We start from the raw sequence: 22,948 nt of genomic DNA on the forward strand, positions 1-22,948 counted from the left end.
CGACTACGATGTGTTTTTCAAGTTCGTTCTTGTATGCCGCTGCGGCATACAAGAACGAACTTGAAAAACACATCGTATTCGATAACTTGAAGGGGAGTTTCAATAGCTGCCTTTTTATCAAATTTCTGCACAGAAATAAAAATACCCTATTCGTAATACATTTTCATACACATTTTAAACATAAAAGCATAAACATTTATAAAATCGACACATCGATCGCTAATTTGCACTTTTTTTGCCGCCGTCTGCCGCTCTTCCAAAAATATCGAGTTAAAGAGAGAGAGAGAGAGAGGAGAGAGAGAGAGGAGAGAGAGACGAGAGAGAGAGAGAGAGAGAGAGAGAGAGAGAGAGAGAGGAGTGTGCAAATTTAGCGATCGATGTGTCGATTTTTCAAATGTTTATGCTTTTATGTTTAAAATGTGTATGAAAATATATTGCGTAAAGGTATTTTCCTTTTTGTACAGAAATAAGATACAAATTAAGGCAGCCTTTGTAACTACGCTCCACGTTGTCAGGGGATGGTTTTTCATGTTCGTTCTTGTCCGCCAGTTCCGAAAAATGCATTGTGTTATTTTTATTAATTATGCATCTTTTCCATAAATCCTTTAAAAAGTTATACATTATTTCACTGTATCCAAGAATATTGTATGTATTCTCATATTATTGTATTTTAAAATACTACGGCAAACTTAAGCCCGTATTCCGCGGAGCGGCCAATGTTGTGGTTTGAAATCAGCTGATGAATACGAGTCTGTTTCACCATAACGCAATTCTGAGCGAATGCTCTTGCTTCTAGTTAGCATAAACGAATATCTAGATACTTGACTTATATGAGACAAAGTTATTTTTCCTTATACAGCGTGTTTTTAGGTGGAAATATTTATTGAATATGTCTCGTTGTGAATGTGAACTACTATTTTTTTCGTTAACAGATTACGTTGGCGGCATGTTTATTGCGTAACAAATTACGTGATTCCGTTCGCAATACGTAATCCTTTATATTATCGTAATACGAACTTTACGTTATTTATCTTATATCGGCGTGAAACCAACAGTAAAATGTGTTCTTTCAAGCACAGTAGTTTTGATTAAAATTATTTTATCCCAATTTTATCTATGGTTGTGTGTGATGGCAGACGTTTACTGCAGTTTTATCCTTGTTGCCGATGTACGATAATAGTCATTAGCAGCTTGAACAGTTTTCTCAGCTTCAGTCATAATTAGGTTTAAATTTAACGGTATATTTCCCGATTGATCTTTAATCTATATTGATCTCTGATCTATAGCGAATAAAGTTATTACATTAAGATATCTCAGTTCTATTCTATACATAACGCCATTTATAACAAATACGGTAATGTTGCACTGTAGTACGATGATCGAAATACAAGCCAAACAGATGTTATCCAGTTCGGTTGTACTTAGAAAAAAAAAAAAAAAAAGTCGTTTCTCGTTCGGTTGTTCATGGTTGTACACGTTCACGCAACGAGTATTACGTTAAAACCATACTTTCACCATTCTCTTTTGCTGTTATTGAACTTATGTAACTAGAAGATGGATAAAGTTAGGCCATTGTAATTTGATCTCTCATAAAATCGAACTATCAAGACTAATGATCGTAACCTGAACACTACAGATACCTGTACACTGTATAAACTTTATTATATCTTTACATACTCTAGACACCCACATGTACTGTACAGTAAATTCTATAGTACTATACTGCATAAATATAATTTTACTTATTGCGCCGTTGTGGGATTACGGCGCCTTTGACTGGTCTAGAGTTTCGAAAGAAGGTATGCGGCGGCCGTAGGCTTTAAAATCGCTCAGCGTCGAAAATCGCTTGGCGTCGGTGGCCAGGAACGGAACCCCTGCCGCTAACCGAGGGCCGCCTGTATTATATTATATATTTTTATATTATGTTGCGTGTTTGGGACGGTTAGAGATAGCCTAGGCTATCTCTTTCATCGGGCCTACCGTCCACGTGGTCCTACCACGTTCACGGTGGGCCAGGCGATCGCACTGAGCCACCGGCTCAGTCACCCTCCCTACCTCCCTTTCCACTACGGGGGTCGGGGAGGCACGTACCGCTCACTCACATTGCCGCGGCAACACCCGGGCTCACTCCCCTCCTCCTCTCTTCTCGGAGGGGATACGGGAGTTTTGTGTGGGGGAGGGTACCTTGTGTCTGTCTTATCATACCGTTCTCTCCTTGGGTTCCACGGGGCGTCTGGGTGCGCTCGGGTCAGGCTGGCCATCTGGCTCGTCCGTGCTCAGAAACCCTAGGGTCCCTCTCGCTCTCTCTCCTACCCCGGTCACCGCCCCCTTCTTACCCACCGCGCCAGCGGTGGGCTCGGCTGGTTCCGCCAGCTTCATCTTTGGGGGGTGACTGAGAAGAGCTCCGCTACATGCTTTTCTTATTTTATTGTTTTTTATTTATTTTTTGATTTTGTGTTTTCATGCTGAAAATTCCGCTAGCTGGTGGAGCACCAGCTCACCAACCAGGTTCTCCTCCTGCTTGTGAGTTTTTTCTACGGCAGAGCTATGCTCCTCCTTGGTTATATATTTACTTTTAGGTTAACTTTCTCTTGTTGCTCCCCGCCGTACTTGTACCCACCCCGGCGTTGAGGCTGGTTGCTAGTTTGGTGAAACTCCTTCTCCAGCGTACCGGAACTTCTACTAACATACCTGACCTACGGACTCTCAAGAGAACAGAAGGTTAACACATACTTCTCCGCTCCGGCATATAGCGGAGTATTATATATCTTAACGGGCTAGTCCCGTTAACTAGTGTTGATACTCGTGTATCTGTCCACTTACAGGCTACCAACTGCCAGGAGTCCGGCTGTAACGCCGTCCGTACTCCAGGACCCCTGCGGTCATGAGATCTGCAGGACCCACGCCGTCTGCGCCATCCGCTATGGGGATATAGCGGTATGGCACCATGAAGCATGCTCGATATGCTATGAACTCGTTGAGCAATTTACCTCCGGTGTAAGTTTATACCGAATTCTATCCGCCGTATAATTGAACCATATAAATATACATAAGAGATATAATGACATTTTGAATTATGTGTTTGCCAATCGTTAGCCTTCCCTAAGGCTTACAATAACCCTCTCTTCCAGGCTACCGCCGTGAAGGATGCCGCAGCGACCACCCTGAAGGCCTGGGTCGGCGGGTTCGGGAAGAATGTTACGAAGGGGCAGCCATACATCTTGGATAAGAGTATGGCTCTCCGCCTCTTCCCTGGAGCCAAGGCTACTTCCTACGTCGACCCAGCAGCGGCGGCCCCATACATCTCTTCCATTCAAGTTCAGGTGGCCCAGGCGCTGGCAGCCCAGAGCAACCCCGAATTAGCAGACGACGTGGCTACCCTAGACCTCAACCTGGAACCAATGGCGGTAGGTGATCCAGGTGGTATGTTCGTTGAGGCAGGTTTGTTGGGGGCTCAAGGGCTTCCCTTGGGTCCTTCTGGATCTTCTTCTTCTCCTGTGCATTCTTCTACTTCCTTCCAAGGATTTTCAGAGAGTGAACTTTCGGTCAGGCCGAAGTCCACTCAAGCTATCCTAAAGTAAAAGGGAAGCGAGAATTGAAGACTCTGGAGAAGACAGCGTCTAAAAAGACCACGTCTTCTGAGTCTCATAAGTCTTCGGCTCACCACCCCGGAGCAGAGAAAACGAAGTCGTCTTCGTACTCGAAAGGGTCGAGAGGCAAATCCTCGAAGGATAAGGCCCAAGCCTCTGTTAATCCTGAGCCTTCAACCTCTACCAGGACACGCCCAGACACCTACAGTGTCCAACGACCCAGCTCCTTTCGACACAGACGCATTTGCTGCAAACATTATGCAGCAGATGGGCAGTCTGGTTGGGAACCTGGTACAGGATAAATTCGAGCAGATGTTGTCACACATCTCTATGTCCTTCGCGATATTTCGGAAAGGCTGACCAACCAAGAGAATCTCATGGCGGGTCTCAGAGAGAACCCGGCAACAGTCCTCTCACAGCCTACTATGCCGGTCCAGCCTATGCCGGATTACGATTCTCTACCTACCTTCACTCCAAACAATCCATGGAGAGTGGCAGCGTACGCTCCATTTAAGGACAGTATGCTGACGCTACCGGACTGCAGCACTCGAAGAATAGAGGACTTCGAGTTCCACCCCGCCAATCTGCAGCCTCCATTCATGGGTTACGCCCGTCTTACAGAGACGGTGATGAGGAGGGAGGACAGGATCCCAAAGGAAACTGTCATCTACAGCTGGAATCAGGCCCAAAGGGAGTGGCTGAGGAGCTTGGATAACTGGGACTGCGTCAACACCAAGCTCCAGGCGTTTAAGAGTCCTTTTACCATCTTTGAGGCGGATGGAGAGACTCCTACTCCGTTCACCACAAAGTTAGCGGAGCTGACTCTCCAGGCCGCCATGAAAGACGAGCCTATGCCGCAGCTTCGGGAAACGAGCCAATGTCCCTTCTGCTTCCTAGCGCCGAAGACTTTTGGACGGACCTACCATCCACATTCACAGTAGGCAAACTCAAGCCGGACTGTGCAATAGTACAGTTTAGCGAGAGGCTTCCTAGGCTACCTGACAATCTGATTCAGGCGGAATTTGATGCCAGGTCTAGGCTAGGGAGGACACTAAATGCCCTGGTAATGACAGAGGTTGCTGCGATAACATATGGCACGGAACCTCTGTTCAAGCTACTAGCCAAGGCACAGACTCATACCGTGCAGTGCGACCTATACGACGTCATGGTCGCACGACGGAATTGCAGAAAACATGTACTGCAAGAGGCGACCATTCGCCACGAGCCTAATAAACTGCTCGCCGCTCCTATCTGGGGTGCTGACCTCTTTCCAGAAGCTCTGGTTAATGAGGTTCATCACGAAGCTACAAGACTGAACCAAAGCCTTAAGGTCCGTTGGGGCCTATCAGCTAAGAGGAAGCCTGAAACTACTACTACTTCTGTCAAGAAGTCGAAGAAGCCGAGGAAGTTTACACCCTATCAAGATTCCCAACAACAACAAATGGTTCAGGCAGTACCGGTCTCTCAGGTGGTACAACCTTCCACCTCAAAGAACCGGGCTCAACCTATCCTCCTGCTGACGCCTCAGAGCCAACCATCTACCTAGTTTGCTCTCATCGGCCTTCAATCCGGTCTTTGAAGGACAAGCATTCCAAACCTTTAACAAGTTTGGAAGAGGTAGCAGGGCTAGGGGTTCATTTCGCCAAAGAGGTGGCGGAAGAACGCTTATCAGAGGCAAGCACTTCCGAGGTGGACGTGGGTCACGAACTGCCCCAAGTCAGTGAGAACCCTCAGGTAGGAGGGAGACTGTTCCTCTATCGCCACAGATGGGGGTTCAGCAACTGGGCACAAAGTATTGTGTCCAAAGGACTAGGATGGAGTTGGATCAAAGGTCCCCCTCCAGTATGCCGAAGAACTACTTCAGAAAGGGGTAGTATCAAAAGTCAAGCATTTAAAGTTTCAAGGTCGCTTGTTCAGTGTGCCAAAGAAAGGCTCAACCAAACGAAGAATAATCTTAGACTTGTCCCGTCTAAATTTATTCATTCGTTGCGACAAGTTCAAAATGCTGACTATCTCGCAGGAGCGGACCTTACTTCCCCGTGGGGCCGTCACCACCTCTATCGATCTTACAGACGCATACTATCATATCCCAGTAGCAAGACACTTCTGCCCGTACCTAGGCTTCAGGCTGGGGAACCAGGCATTCTCATTCAAAGTGATGCCCTTCGGTTTGAACGTGGCCCCCAGAGTATTCACAAAGGTGGCGGAGTCAGTAGTTCAACAACTAAGATCTCAAGGGATAATGGTAGTAGCGTATCTGGACGACTGGCTTGTTTGGGCAACAACTGTCGAAGCATGCCAAAAAGCTACAGTCAAAGTAATACAATTTCTGGAACATCTGGGGTTCCAAATAAACAAGTCCAAGTCCAGGCTAACGCCGGACACCCGCTTTCAACGGCTCGGCATTCAATGGGACTTAAGCTCCCATACTCTGTCAATTCCGTCGGACAAAAGGAAAGAAATAGCCAAAGCTACAAGGCAGTTCCTCAAATGCAAACAAACATCAAGGAGAAACCAGGAAAGAATCCTAGGTTCTCTACAGTTCGCCTCAGTGACAGATGTTCTACTGAGGGCAAAGCTGAAAGACATAAATCGGGTCTGGCGCTCGAGAGCAAACAACAAGTCTCGGGACAAGTTGTCAGCCATTCTGCCAATTCTCCGCAAACGGCTCCGCCCCTGGGCGGAGGTCAAGAATCTATCCAAGTCAGTTCCTCTTCAATTTCCCCCCCGTGTTGGTTATCCACACGGACGCTTCCCTAAGCGGGTGGGGAGGGTACTCCCAATTCAAGAAAGTTCAAGGGACTTGGTCCCCTCAGTTCCGCCAGCTTCACATAAATGTATTAGAAGCCATGGCAGTGTTCCTCACATTGAAGAGGCTTCTACCAGCCAAGAACTCTCATATCAAGCTGGTACTGGACAGTGCAGTAGTAGTACACTGCATCAACAGGGAAGGATCGAAATCAAGTCATGTGAACCATGTCATGATAGCCATATTTTCACTAGCAGCCAAGCACAAATGGCATCTATCCTCCACCCATCTGGCGGGAGTAAGGAATGTGATAGCAGACGCTCTGTCTCGTTCAGTTCCTCTAGAATCGGAATGGTCTCTGGACAGGCGCTCATTCCAGTGGATATGCCAAAGGGTCCCAGGCCTCCAGGTGGATCTTTTCGCATCGCAATCGATCCACAAGCTCCCATGCTATGTGGCTCCCATCCTGGACCCTCTGGCTTATGCCATGGACGCCATGGCCATAGATTGGAATCAGTGGAAGAAAGTATACATCTTTCCTCCAGTGAATCTTCTGTTGAAAGTCCTGAACAAACCCAGGACTTTCAAAGGACAAGTCGCTCTAGTGGCCCCACATTGGCCCAAGAGCAACTGGTTCCCACTACTTCTGGAATTGGGTCTCCGACCTCAACGGATTCCCAATCCCAAGCTATCTCAACAAGTACAAATGAAGACTGTGTTCGCTTCCTCAGGAATTCTCAAAACCCTAACTTTATGGACTTCATGAAGTTCGCGGCTAAAAGAGATGCAAATATTGATCCTCAAAATATCCTTTTCTTAGAATCGGATAAAAGAGAATCAACTTTACGTCAGTATGACGCAGCTGTTAAAAAGCTAGCAAATTTCCTGAAGGAAACAGAATCTCGAACCATGACTACTAACCTGGCTATCTCATTCTTCAGATCCTTATTTGAAAAAGGTTTAGCAGCCAGTACTATTACTACTAATAAGTCAGCTCTAAAGAAAATTTTTCAATTTGGCTTTAAAATAGACTTAACAGATTCTTATTTCTCGTCTATTCCCAAAGCTTGTGCTAGGCTCAGACCATCAGAGAGACCTAGCTCAGTTTCATGGTTCTTAAATGATGTTCTCAGACTGGCCTCAGATACTGATAACAATTCATGTAATTACATATCTCTACTAAGGAAAACACTCTTCCTTTTAAGTCTGGCTTCAGGAGCCAGAGTATCTGAACTGTCGGCTCTCTCTAGAGATCCAGGCCATATAGAATTTCTCCCATCAGGAGAAGTTCTCCTCTCCCCAGATAGGAAATTCTTGGCCAAAAATGAAGATCCCTTGATGAGATGGGCCCCTTGGAAGATACTCTCCCTTCCTCAAGACCCTTCTCTATGTCCAGTAACCACCTTACGAGCCTACCTCTCAAGGACATCTACTAGATCATCAGGTCCCTTATTTGTGAGGGAAAAAGGTGGCACTATTTCCTTAAAAGGAATTAGACAACAAATCTTGTACTTTATTAAACAAGCCAACCCAGATTCGTTCCCCAAAGTCCACGACATTAGAGCAGTAGCCACCTCAATTAACTATTTCCAACATATGAATTTTGACGATCTTAAGAAATATACAGGCTGGAAGTCGCCGACAGTATTCAGATGCCTCTACCTGAAATCCTTAGAATATTTAAAATTTCCAGCAGTGGCAGTGGGAAACACAGTTTTCCCTGACACCGTCTAAGTAGTTAGCCATAGATCCAGATCTCCTTTCTACCTGCCTCTTTAACATCCTTCCTGCGACCCTGCCACCAAGTTCACCCCCCAATCTTTCGAGCCTTAGTTGCCAAGGCTATATCGTGATGTTTTCCTTATTTTTTTTGCTAGGAATTCTCACATTTGTATATATTTAACATTGTATAAATTAAGTTATTATAAGTTAGCATAATTGTAGTTTTTATGATCTTTCTTTCGTAATCATAAGGCTAATCCAACTACTTTAAGTTAATTTAAGTGTATATTTGCTAACTTTGTAATTTTATACAAGATTATATTCAATTTTTATATTTTGTTTTTTATTGTTATTTCCTTATTCTATTTAATCTTTACCAAGCTTGTGGCCAATTCTCTGGTACTATTTCACAAAGCGACACGGGCTGAGCCCAGAAAAGGGATTTTGACGAAGGAAAAATCTATTTCCGGGCAAGGGCCCGTGTCGCCCAGTGAAATCCCCCCTTTTTTATTGACCCCACCCTTTAGCCCAAGCTTGGTTCTCTAACATTCAAGGATGGCCGCTAGAGGCGCTGGTGTTGGCGTGGGAGCGCTGGTAGTAGTAGTTGCTGGCGCGGGCTATGTATCAGGTCTCTCTAGCAGGGGGATTTTGTGAATGAGAGATCTAAATGACAAGAGGCCCGTGGTAGTGGTTTCACTCGCCCCAGAAACCATACCGACACCCTCTTTTTATTTAGGGTGAGCGAGTCAGAATACTCTGACATCCCATTTTGGTTTTTTCTCTGGTAATGTTAGCAATATTTACCTTAGAAATATGAACTAAAAGGACATTTCACTGGGCAACACGGGCCCATGCCCAGAAATAGATTTTTCCTTCGTCAAAATCCCTTTTTTGCTTTACATTTTGCCAATAGAATTGCTATTTGTTCGTTGCATAACATGTTCCTATTCATCATCACACCAAGGTCTTTAACTGCTTCCTTATTTGTGATTGTCTCATTATTAGGTCCCCTATATGCATATAGCTTTCCTTCTCTGTCTCCATGGTTTAATGATTCAAATTTATCAGAGTTAAATACCATCCTATTTACCTCTGCCCAATCATATACTTTGTTAAGGTCTCTTTGTAGCGCGTTCCTATCTTCATCACAAGTAATTTCTCTACTTATTCTTGTGTCATCGGCGAAACTACTCACTACCGAGTCCTTAACATTACTGTCTATGTCTGCAATCATAATAACAAACAGTAATGCAGCTAACACCGTACCTTGTGGCACACCGGATATTACCTTAGCTTCATCCGATTTCTCATCGTTTGCAATAACTATCTGTTTTCTGTTGTGTAAAAATTCTTTTAACCATCTTCCTACTTTATCCACTATATTATGTTTTCTAATTTTCTTCGCTAATATATTATGGTCTACCTTGTCAAAAGCTTTTGCAAAGACTAGATAAACCACATCTGTTTCATTTCCGCTTTTCATATTTTTGTATATGTTCTCACGGTGGACTAACAGTTGGGTTTGTGTACTTTTTCCGGGTACGAAACCATGTTGTCCTATATTAAACAGATTATTTTTTATTAAATGTTTCATAATATTTTTTTTCATTACCCTTTCATACACTTTCATAATATGTGATGTTAGACTCACAGGCCTATAATTACTTGATCCACTTTTGAATGTAGGGGTAATATATGCTAATTTGTGCTCATCATAAATCATGCCTGTATCTACACTTTGTCTTAATAATATTGCAAGTGGCTTTGCAATAGAATGAACTACTTTCTTTAACAAAATAGCAGGAACACCATCAGGCCCTGCTGCAGCTCCATTTTTAATTTCATTAATAGCCAGCACAATATCAGCTTCATTAATATCTATGTCAGCTAAATATTCACTATTTTCGTCCCTTACTTCTATATCATTATCTTCATTATCTATTCTAGGGGTGAATTCTCTCTTATATCGATCTGCCAATATGTTGCAAATTTCCTTTTTTTCATTCGTTAATCTCCCTTAAATTCTTAGAGGGCCTATTTCTATTCTTCTTTTATTCATCTTTTTCGCGTATGAGTATAATAGTTTAGGGTTTTGCTTGATATTTACTAGGGGGCAGTTGCAAAAGCTGCCTTTGTATCATATTTATGTACAGAAATAAAAATACCTTATGCATAATACATTTTCATACACATTTTAAACAAAAAAGCATAAACATTTATAAATCAACACATCAATCGCTAAATTTGTACTTTTCAACTTGATATTTTCAGAAGAGCAGCAAGCGGCGGCATAGAACAGCGTCATGGGCATATAGTTTACCCCAATACCCATGTAATAACTCTCAATACAAATTTTTAATAACATTTGCATAACTTTTACTATGGTCTGAAAGGTACTTCTACAAATGTATGTACTCATTATACATAACGGCTGTTGCAGCACTGTTAACCAAAAATTGTGCCGTAAAACCGATTCGACACCAAGTGATTGCGCCGCTAACCGTGGGCCACCTGTATAGGCAGTTAACCTATAAGCATTTTTATAGGTAGGGGTCTTTGGTGCTTTAACTATTGAAATATGCACTTGAGAGTATAGTCTAAGCATTTTTGAGCGTATGCTAACGCAAATATTTGCTTAAAGCGGGTGGTTGTGGTTCCTATTCCCTGCAATTACCGAGGCCCCACTGTACCGATGTGTCCGCTCCGTGCAATTGTCATTTGGTCCAATAGACCGCCAGGCATTCCCCCACCAGTAGCAACAAGCAGGGCGTGGCACCCTCTCTATCGACGACCTGACCTGCCCCTACCCCTAGCCCCTCCCTGGTTTAGAAGAGTGAGGCTAAGAGGGATGTTAATGCAGCTGCTTCTTTGGAGCAGGTGCCACCTGAGAGGCCCTAGTGAAAGTCGATAGCTTTGAAGTTTTCCTGGAAGGCGACTGCCTACCCTGCCCACAAATTAGCATTCAGATGTCCCAGATACGAAATGGCCTTCGCACCAGACTGAAGCAATCTGCTGAAAGGATTGCTGACAGAACCTCTTGCAGAATGGGACGATGTTTATCTTGGCTACTGCTGACAACCACAAGTCCAGCAATGAGACAGTCTGAAAGGCAGAAGAGGCAGTCGACTCCAAAGTAGAATCCTCTTGAAAAGTCAACGAAGATCCAACAGCCCTAACCTGATCCAGGGTCAAGCCAGACTTCATATGATTCACATATGAATTAACTTGCCTACTCATCAGCTGCACCAGACTAGTTGAGTAACACTTATGCCAAACAAGAGGAAGGGAAAAAAGCTTGAAAGACCTGTTGGAATGAAGAGAATTCTCTCATCCCGAGACCAAAGAATTAACATGCCAAATCAAATGAGCATGCCCACAACATGGCAGCTCAAACAAAATCCACACCTCTTCTTTGGCCCAAGTAAGGCGCCTCTATGTCTGTAAAGGTCATAGAAGACAGTCTCAGTCCTCTCAGAAAGATTATTAAACTCATGAATGATATCAATAACCTCCATGTAGGAAGAAAGAAACTCCTGACTCTCCCCATCATCTGGATCCTGCATCAAAGCCTGAAGTCATTAAATAGAAGGCTGAGAAAGATTCCTAACACTTCCTCTGGCCAAAGGAGAGCTCCTTGAAGGACAAACATCATCTCTTCTCATTGAAGGATCACGTCCGCAAACGAAGGAACATGAACGTGCAACCAAGAAGAATCACATACACAGCCATGCAACAATGAACAACATACGTGAGACCATCTGGGAATAGGAGAAACCCAAAATCTTTGCCTAGATGACTCATGAACTGACTAGAAGACGAACAACAAATGTAGGACCTCCTAGGAAAATGAGAAGAGGAACACTTCGGCTTCCTGGAAATTGGTGAAAGACGATCTCTCTCACCATCATGAAGAGATGTAGAAGCACATCTGTGATGAGAGACACAGCAGCCGTTGACAGCCTCCAGCCACATCCGTCAACAACCTCACAGCGGTCACTTGAAACACGTCTGTGGGCACGAGCAATAGGCGAGGAAACTCTAGACTTTCCAGGCGAATGCAACTCTTGAAGAGGAGAAGAATGTCTTGAAGGTTTCAAAGCAACTGGATATCCAACCTGAGATGAAGGTGAAGGAGACGATGAAGAATACGGTGATCTAGGACGTTTCCTCTTAAGAGATACCACTGTACCTCTCTCTCAAAAGAGGTCTACCATAGCCTGCAAGAACAGCTCCGATGGATTGACAACCATCTGAGATAATGTCATGGCAACAGGAAGGGAGTGTGACATCACTGGAACTGACGTCATGGGCAAAGACGACGCTGGGAGTGACATCACAGCATGCACTGGACTCTTTGCCCAAGTCAATGGCCTCGCTGATGGCAAGATAAAGGGTGACCCAGGCCAGGACGAGTAGTTACAGATGGCATCTTGCTAAGCAGCAGCACACGCAACCCAAAGTAATGGAAGCCGTGAGGGGGGAAACTACTGGGGGAGCCATAGCTGGAAGGCATGCAGACATGAAGTGAGACAACAGGCATTCCAAGGAGGCCCACACAGACACCATCTTGTGGGAATCGGTCTCTGAAACAAATTAACAAGATGGTGCTGCCTCCTCTCTCCTCGAGGGGATTTCTCCCCTCGAGAGAGAGGAAGCAACATTAAACAAAACATCACCCTGAGCAACTCCCAATATACTTCCAAAAACAAATCTCTGGAAGAAGAGGAAGGAGACAAGGTATCAATGGATGAAGATGGAGAATGAAAAAGTCTGGAAGAAGGGGAAGCAGAGGCATCCACAGGAGGAGGGGTGAATCCTTCCCCAGATGGACACGTAGACAACCTATGATGCTCCCTCTTCTCGTAGAAGTTCTCCCACCGCATAACAGGCAAGGAATGACAATCTGGCCATGGACTGGTTACCTTTCAAAAATTAGCACAACACCTACTGCAAGTTGTACTGGGGTCAGTCAAGGTGGAAGCTATGACGCGTGAGCACAGGAATCTTCAAAGGGCGGGACACACGCGTTGACGTGCCCGCCACTACTTGGAACTGATGGAGAAATCCATAGTATCACAAAACACCCAAAACTACCAACAAGCAGGAAGGAATCAACGGCTATCTAAAAAAAAAAAAAAAAAAAAAAAAAAAAAAAGCTTGGGAGGAGGAGAGCAAAAGCAAATATCTGCTCTCCAAGGCGGTTGAAGAAAGACTGAATGCGTTACAGGGTTCAAGTGTGGTCACCAGTGACCACTCTCCACCTCTTCTATGGCTTAGATGCCAGATGCCATAGATTCCATGCATAAACAATCTTTGATTGTTTTTTAACCGGTTTCTAGCTGGCACCAGAAGGTTTACCCTATTGTTAACACCAAAGGTTTGTTCCACATATGAACTACTACATATTTTGAGCTGTTCAGTTTCTACAGTTACTTCATAACTCCTGCCTATTTCAAAACAAACATGTTCATCTCTACACATTTTTTTCAGTTTCTTCCTCAGGTCTACTGGAAATGAGCATATACTGTACATTTTCATTTTAACTGATGTAAGCATATTGCCTCTATGTATTCAAGGTGTTATTTCAGTTTCAGCTAAAATCATATCTGCTATGACTTTTTATAACTAATGTTTACCATTTCCTAAAATGGTTTATTTTCCATTCCACTTCAACTGTGTATTAATTTATATAATCATATTCAGATCTCCATTAGCTAAGTGTTTTCCTCTTTCTTTCCAACTATGGAAATTCCATAACAATTTTGTGGGCTAACCCAACACAAATACCACTCCCTGAATATGTCTTTGCCAACATCACAGCCTGTTTGTCGAAATATCCTCTCATCTCTTCTTGACCTCTGTTTGACTTTACTATCTACACTTGAGTGCTGACCATGCTAGACATGTTCTAGTTCATCTCCTCCCTGAAATCTGTCTACATGTAACTTGGGCTTAACCAAACCACCATGTAAAGTTTCTGTCCCAAAGAATAAGTTCTGAAATGGGAGGGATATCCTTGAAAAGGTTGGTCTGATTAAACTGCCATTCCAACTAAATTTTCAAGTTGGAATGAATATACATAATGTGAAAGTCACAAAACAAGACATCTGAAGGACAAAAGAGCACTGGAAGAAAACCTCTGGACATACGATATTAATTTTTAAATCTGGACATATGATATCAATTTTGAAATCTGAATATTAACAGAGAAACTTCTCTTTATTTCATAAAAGTTCCTCAAACTCTTCAATCAATTTTGCCTAAATTCAGATTTCAGAATTGATAACCAATTTGTGGATATAAAGTATTAAAAAATTGTTTTAATACCAACAGAATGGTATCCTTCCATGATTTCACTGAACCTCAGTGTATTATTATATATCAACTTTTAAACAAAAATATAAAAAATACTTCACATTATTTTATACTCCTGAAAAATAAAAGAAGCAAGCTTACCAACAATGGAAACTTTGATGTAATCTGAAGAGCCTTTGGCATGTACAAAACAGCCATCTCTTGTGGTCGTTTTGAATTCAAAATAAATATCTCCAGAATGAGCCATATCAAAACGAGGCAAATTGATTGTTGCATCTGCTTTTCGGAATGTGACCACATTATCAAATACATCTGAAACAGAGTTGAGAAATTATGGTATTTAAAACTATAATCTATTTAATAAAATCAAATTGTCAGAGAAATGTCCTTCACTACTAAAGCAGACAGTTTATAATTTAATATCTAATTATACAATGTACAATTAGGATTTGTTAAAAAAACCTCAATTACTATAATTAATTTACTTCTATGAAACTTAGGCTGTCAAGCTAAGCACTGGGGTACTTTTGACCATTCAGCACTTAAGACTGTGAAAAGAGAGCACTAGAATGGTTAGACTGCCAAACAAAGAGATAATGAAAATAAAGGAAATAAATTACAAGGGTCTCAAGATGGAACTGGGAGAAAACACCTCACATTTGTAATAAGAGGTACTAGTTTGAGAGGTTGAATATAAAGACTGAAGGAAAGAGTCATAATAAAATTAAAAGCTAAAATGTGGGTGAACCTATGAGCTACAGAGATGCTGCAAATGTTCTTAACATCCCCTGGTGAAAGGCAGGGCTCTTATGAACCCCAGTAATTTTGCATGAAACTCCCATGTTCAGCTCATAGAGTTCTATAATTTTGCGCCATATCTGTACAAATCTTAAATGAAAATGGGGGTTGTTTGATATTATGAAAGTTGTAATCCTAATTTTGCAAAATAAAATTTGAAAAAAATAAATAAATAAATTAGAAAAGCATGCATAACCAGCTAAAATAAGTGTCTTGGAAAAGAGGCCCTGATGTGGAGGGTACATCAAATTTTTTAAAATTTTTCCTTACACCATGTGCATTTGCATGATGTAGAGTTTTAGATAAAAAAAGGTAATCCTTTGTTAATTCTGATTCTATTCCCTACCATGAACGTCTTTTATTTTTGAGTTCTCAGCCCCGTTGTTGTGTTGTGATGTGCCCACCGTGCTGGTCCTTGGCGGCAAGTTGTTGTAACGGGATTCACAATAAACCTTGTATCCGTCCATGTATTTAATTATGCTCTTCCTAACACATATCTTCCTCTTTTCAGTGGTATATTTTTAAATTGGCAAACCTTACAGTTTGCCTAGTCTTGGGGTATTATTAATATATATACAGCCCAGCCTGTAAGTTTTAAGTAATGTTTACAGTGCACAACATGAAGTGCACTGATGACCCTACCCCACCACTAGGACCATTACTACAATAGACCAGGTTCAAGGTCAACAAATTTCCACAGCTACCCTGTACATGAGGAGCAAATGATGACGGAGGTCAGCGTAAGCATTCTGCTTCTAAAATTCTTGGGTATAAAACAACCAGATACAGCTAGTTGTCGACTTACGACTTATGTGAGTTACGACTGATCAACTTTACGACCACCCACACTTTTCGTGCTGCTAATGACTATTATCATGCATCGGCAACAAGGATATAACTACAGTAAACTTATGCCATCGAACATAACTGTAGATAAAATTGAGAGAATAATTTTAATCAAAACTTCAGATTTTGAAAGAACACATTTTACTGTTGTTTTCACGCCGATAAAAGATAAGTAACGTAACTAACGGTAAAGCTCGTACTACGATGAAATCAAGTGAAAGTACTGAACGGAATCACGTAATATTTTTACACAATAAACATGCCCACAACGCAATCTGTAACCAAAAAATAATTTAGCTCATGAGACGTATTAAATTCATATTTAGCCTTAAAAAGACGTCGTATAATGACAAATTAACTTGTCTCATATAAGTAAAGTATCTAGATATTTTATACTAACTAGAAGCAAGGCAATTTGCTCCAAACTGAGTTAAATACGGTGAGATAGAACGTAAACACGGCCAACTAAACTCGTATTTGCCTTCAGCTGATTTCGAAACCAAAACATTGACCGCTTTGTTAGTATTTTTAATAATATGAGAATACGTACATACATTATTATTGGATACAATAATGTACAACTTTTTAAAAGATTCACAGAAAAGTTGCATGTTCATTGTATTTTTAATTCATAAATATACGTAGCCGTCTGCAGCCTGACATCGGAATACAAAATACATCCACAAAAAATTAAGCCTTTAGGTAATTCCACATACAAATAGCCTAGTTTCCGACTTAGTCTACTACCAGCTACGTTCTGACTCTGCTTTTTATCATTTTATTACTCATATATTTTAACTTCGTCATTTTATAACGTTATATAGTATAAATTTCTTTAAAATAGTGTACTTTACCACATTTAGCCTACATTCCCGAGTTAGCCTACCCAATCGTAAGCCTAAATACAGTACTAAACTTCTCAGAATCTGCACTTTATTATCGGTGACTTTCATATCCGAAATTTCGTATTTTCATAATTATCACTATTAGATTCTTAGTTGATTTTTATTGTAGAGGATAAAGAGATGAACAAAATAATGAATGAACTTTGGCGACAACTGCATTTGAATGTTGCTGTCGCCGTCAAAACGTAAACAAAGAACAGCGGCACCATCTACTGAGGAAAATGAACAGTAAACTATTCGCTAACAAAATAAAGATTTTCTAGCATGGATAAATATTTATGCTTGCACTTCTTGCCTCTAGCATCATATAATGTCATGGGTGGCATATCAAATAGGTAAATACACCGTTACATAAAAGACATTATCAAAATGGTCTCTCAAGCACATACAGAGTAAGGAATTTGCGCTTGACAAATGTCTCATTGTTTTGATTAAAAGTTTAAAGGTTTGGCTTGGTTGAGCATTCTCAAGTGGAATATTTAAAAATATATATTTATTCTTCCAAGGTTAATATCAAAAACATATTTGACTTTGCATATTTACATTACTAAGAACTATTTTCATACACAAAGGATATATGGCATAGTTTTTGCTGCCTTGAAGTTGTAAACAATATGTGGCGCGTCCCAGGTGGCGGCGGAATGATCTAATGGCTGCTGATTTAAAATCAAGCTGAACCATGGGAGTTTCTGGACCACAGAATGCCGGTTTTAAGATATTCAACTCTGTTACTAAATTTCTAAATTATATCGTATATGTAGTATACAGTATACTGTAGGCTAGGTTACTGTATTCGTATATATACGATATATGTACCATGAAAACATCATCATCGTATATGCGAGGCTAACTTGTTGAATGCTATTCAATTTCTCTTTGTACTGAATTATCATAAGCCAGTGTACATTGAACCTAGAGAATTAGCTGAAATTAATAATTACTATGCCATATATGTATGAAGTAATGCTGTGTAGTGTAGGCTAAGCTACACTATATGTAAAGATGGTACTGATTACCCTAGTGTAGGCTAGGCTGGTATAATATTCTTACGGTAAATTAACATGGGCCAACTTACGTCCAAATCGATTTACGACCAGTTGGTCGGAACCAATTGTGGTCGCAAGTCGACAACTACCTGTAGTCACTTTTATGTCTGTTTGTGAATACTTACAAGTTTCTCTAAACATTTTTTTTTTTAGATCTTCCTTGACTTACCATCATCATTTAGTGTAATTTAACTTTCGTTATTCTGCAGCCCCAACAGCAGCAACCTTTGGCCTCTTTCGCTGTCTCTCCTGCCTTTAATCAGGCCTATGAGAACCAGGCATTTCAGGTCTTCAATAGGTTCAGCAGGGGGGGCAGGGCTAGAGGTTCCTTTCGTCAACGTGCTGGCAGCAGAGCAACCGGCCGTCCCAGAGCTGCAAGGGGAGGCCGCGGATCGCGTCCATCATCAGCCCAATGATGTCTCGCAGGTAGGAAGGAGGCTGTACCACTTTCGTCATCGTTGGGGGTTCAGCAATTGGGCACAAAGCATCATATCCAGAGGCCTGGGCTGGAGTTGGATCGCAGGTCCTCCTCCACCCAACACCTTCTATCAGGAGCCGACACCGGAGTTAATAGAATACTCTCAAGACCTCCTTCAAAATGGAGCGGTGTCAAAGACAAGGTATTTAAAATTTCAAGAACGCTTGTTCAGCGTTCCAAAGAAAGGCTCGGACCAGCGAAGGGTGATCTTAGACTTGTCCTGTCTAAACTTATCCATTCGCTGCGAAAAGTTCAAGATGCTGACCATCTCTCAGGTGCAGACCTTACTTCCTTGTGGGGTCGTCACCACCTCTATAGATCTTACAGACGCCTACTATCATGTCACGATAGCACGGCACTTCCGTCCGTTTCTAGGCTTCAAGTTAGGCAAACAAGCCTTCTCTTTCAAAGTAATGCCCTTCGGGCTCAATATAGCCCCCAGGATCTTTGTGAAGTTGGCGGAAACGGTAGTGCAGGAACTAAGGTCACAGGGGATCATGGTAGTAGCCTATCTGGACGATTGGCTGGTGTGGGCGGCAAGCATCGAAGAATGCAACAAGGCTACGGTCAAGGTGATCTGTTTCCTCGAACATCTCGGATTCAAGATCAACAGGGGGAAGTCCCGCCTGACTCCAAGATCCCGGGACAGGCTCGCCCCGATCCCGGAGATTCTATGCAAACATCTGGAAGCTATGGCAGTGTTCCTTACCCTAAGGAAACTTCGTCCGGCCAAGAAATCACACATAAAGCTGGTGCTTGACAGTGCCGTAGTCGTGCACTGCATAAACAGGGGAGGCTCAAAATCAAGTCATCTAAACCACGTGATGATAGCCATCTTCTCTCTCGCAGCCAAGAACAATTGGCATCTATCAGCCACTCACTTAGCAGGGATTCAGAACGTGGTAGCAGACGCGCTTTCATGCTCAGTTCCTCTGGAGTCAGAGTGGTTTCTGGACAGCAAGTCATTCAGATGGGTGCGTCACATGGTACCGGGGCTCGAGGTGGATCTGTTTGCAACAGAATCAAATCAACAAGCTTCCATGTTATGTGGCTCCCAACCTGGACCCTCTGGCTTTCGCCACGGACGCACTGGCCATAGATTGGAACCAATGGAAGAGGATATATCTTTTTCCTCCAGTGAACCTTCTCTTGAAGGTTCTGCACAAGTTGAGATCTTTCGAGGGCTAGGTGGCTCTTATAGCCCCCAACTGGCCGAAGAGCAATTGGTTTCCTCTTATGATAGAATTAGGTCTGAGTCCTCATCGGCTGCCGAAGCCCTTGCTGTCCCAACAAGTCCAAACGAAGACTGTGTTTGATTCCTCAGGTCTTCACAAAACCCTAACTTTATGGACTTCATGAAGTTTGCTGCGCAGAGGGGTGCGGACATAGATCCTCAGAACATCCTGTTCTTGGAATCAGATAAGCGAGAGTCAACACTTCGCCAATACGATTCAGCGGTCAAGAAGCTGGCTGTCTTCCTCAATGAATCGGATGTTCATACCATGACCACAAATCTAGCTATCACCTTCTTCAGGCATTTATTTGAACAAGGTTTGGCAGCTAGTACAATAACCACAACTAAATCAGCTTTGAAAAAGATTTTCCAATTCGGGTTTGACATAAACTTAACAGATTATTACTTTACCTCAATCCCCAGGGCTTGCGCCAGGCTTAGGCCTGTTGAAAGACCAACAGCAGTGTCATGGTTCCTAAACGATGTCCTTAAGTTGGCATCGGATACTAACAACTCAGAATGTGACTATCAATCTCTTTTGCGGAAAACTCTATTTCTAATTAGCCTAGCTTCGGGAGCTAGAATTTCAGAGTTGTCTTCTTTATCCAGGGACCCAGGTCATATTCAGTTCCTATCTTCGGGAGAAGTGTTACTTTCTCCAGATCGCAGGTTTCTTGCGAAGAATGAGGATCCTCTAGATAGGTGGGCTCCATGGAAAATTATTCCGCTCCCACAGGACCCATCCCTGTGCCCTGTGAAAACATTGAAGGATTTCCTACATAGGACTTCTATGAAATCCAAAGGGCCTCTGTTCATTAGAGAGAAAGGTGGCACCATCTCTCTGAAAGGCATACGACAACAAATTCTTTATTTCATTAAGAAGGCCAACCCACAGTCATTCCCACAGGTACATGACATTAGAGCTATAGCAACGTCAATTAATTTCTTCCAGCACATGAGCTTCGAAGATCTGAAGAAATATACCGGTTGGAAATCCCCCTCAGTTTTTAAACGCCACTATCTTAAGTCTTTGGAGGACCTTAAGTTCCTGGCGGTAGCTGTGGGGAACACTGTTTCCCCTGCTACGGTCGGAAGTAGTTTGCAGTAGTTACCTTGTCTCCTTCCATCCTCCTTCCTACCAGCCTCATTATCAGTCTACCTCAACCCAGTAGCGTATTTTTAATACTGGGCTGATTTATGTGATATGTACATAATAATTAGTTTATAGGTGCCTTTCTCAACCTACATTGTAAACAATTTGTTGGTTTAATGCCTATCATGTCTTAATTTTAAGTTTAATACCTTTCCATTAAGGCTTACAATTTATATGTATATAATATTTATTATATTGATTTATATTGTAATATGTTTTTCATTTGCACCCTTTTGTAGTTATCTTTTGGTTGCTATTAGTTTTATGTTAGTAGCTTGGTGTTTTCTCTGGTACAATTTCACGGAGTGACACGGCTGAGTCCAGAAAAGGGATTTTGACGCAGGAAAAATCTATTTCTGGGCGAGGAAGCTGTGTCGCCCAGTGAAATCCCAACCTTTTGGTTCACCTGTCCCCCCCTCCATCTTTCAACTGTGCCACCAAGCTAGTATGCTATCTTCAGGTATGACGCTACATCCACTACCTATGCGGTGGTAGGTAGCAAGCCGTAGGACCTCCCCTTTTCTTGAGGGTTTTTGATTTAGGAGAGGCTAATTGGAGAGGGTGCCGTGGTAGTGGTTTTCACTCGCCCCAGAACTATACCAACACCTTTTAATGAAGGTAAGCGAGCCGGAATATTCTGGCAGGTCCAATTTAGCAGTTCTCTGGTATTATAGCAATATTTTACCTTAGAAATAGTGCTGAAGGAACCTATTTCCCTGGGCGACACGGCTTCCTCGCCCAGAAATAGATTTTTCCTGCGTCAAAATCCCTTTTTTATGATAAAATAAAGTTTTAGTATATAGCTAAAGAGTTTCAATCGCCCACAGTTAAAATCCCGAAATTCACGGTCGCTCTAATTCTCTCTTTTGTTTTGGCTGGGTAACAGTGCCCCGCCAATTTTTGAGGTAAGAGAGAGGAACAACTTGGCAGAGAGCTCAGTTTGTTCATGTCTTACAAAATAAATCCATGCTAAAGGATGGAGGGTGGGCTCTGATTATTTAATTACAGGTTAAGTATAATTAAAACCTTATTTTATCATTAAAATGTCAATTTTAATTATCCAACTTCCCCAGTAATTATACAGCTGATTTCCAAATTGCAGGAAGGAGGGAAGCATGGATAATTCTACTTCAGTTTCTTCAAAAAGAACATAGAACAAGAATAGAAAAAACTTTGCCTACATTAATTGAAATGTTTTGATTCCTTATCTGATAAGAGAGTTGTAGCAGGAAAATACTGGCTCTGGTTGCCACTCATCTTATCATGTACTGGTGTGGCAGTAAAGCCATGTAGGACAATTCTGATGGCTAACAAAGGATCAAAATAATTGCCCCTGCCCAGGGCTCAGTACCAACATATCACCAGAAAAATATTGTTACTATAACCAAATCAATAACTAAATATCCACCACCAACCTACCAAAGGACTGGAGGATACTCCACATACTTCATACCTCCAGGCTTTCCGTAAAAATCATCACACCTTATGTCAAGAATAAGAATTTTAGGAAGGGTTGCTTTCAACACTTCCTTTCTCAGCACCACACCAGCAGCAAGAAAAGGACCAAGGGTACTGCAGTCTTTATACACAGTCTCAACATCACGGAGATGAAAGGAACAACAGTTAAACAGTTACAAGTCACACTCAAAAATACTTACTGTCGCCTTCACAAATAAGAGGTCCAAGTGTGTAACGTGCTTTCTTGCCATCCAATGGAGACCCAGTATCACCTATTCTAAGTTGCCGCACAGGGAGGTGTTCTTTCACTGTCAGTTCACCACTGTCAACAAGCCATGATTCTAAACCTGTGAGACAAGAAATATAATAAAGTAGTTCAACACCAGTGTTTGCACATTAATATCATTTAATAGTAACCAATATACCAAAAAACCTTTCTGATAGCTATGTGCATTATGCTTTCTTAATATGTAGGCAAATCTAGTAGGAAAAATATGAAAATATGTAAATGATGAAAGGGCAACAATTTTCCCAACTTATTAAAATAAAGAGTACAAATACAGTAAAAGCATTGATAATGAAGGACTACAACTACAGTGAAAAACACATTAAAGTTAATAAACTTACACTATTATCATGTTTAATGTATCAAGC

General features: G+C 42.0%; 1 protein-coding gene across 3 annotated transcripts in view; it reads right to left on the reverse strand.

Annotated features, from left to right (window-relative positions):
• The window catches only part of LOC135218416 (neurexin-4-like), a 516,193-nt gene that overhangs the window by 242,420 nt on the left and 250,825 nt on the right, over positions 1–22,948 (reverse strand). For all 3 annotated transcript variants that reach the window (XM_064254722.1, XM_064254720.1, XM_064254721.1), the window contains 2 exons: positions 22,495–22,641; positions 14,518–14,688 (listed from right to left, as the gene is read on the reverse strand). In XM_064254722.1, the coding sequence (XP_064110792.1) occupies positions 14,518–14,688; positions 22,495–22,641 (318 nt within the window). The remainder of the gene's footprint in view (positions 1–14,517; positions 14,689–22,494; positions 22,642–22,948) is intronic.

Source organism: Macrobrachium nipponense, chromosome 9, assembly GCF_015104395.2.
Source record: "Macrobrachium nipponense isolate FS-2020 chromosome 9, ASM1510439v2, whole genome shotgun sequence".
Classification (NCBI taxonomy): Eukaryota; Metazoa; Arthropoda; class Malacostraca; order Decapoda; family Palaemonidae; genus Macrobrachium; species Macrobrachium nipponense.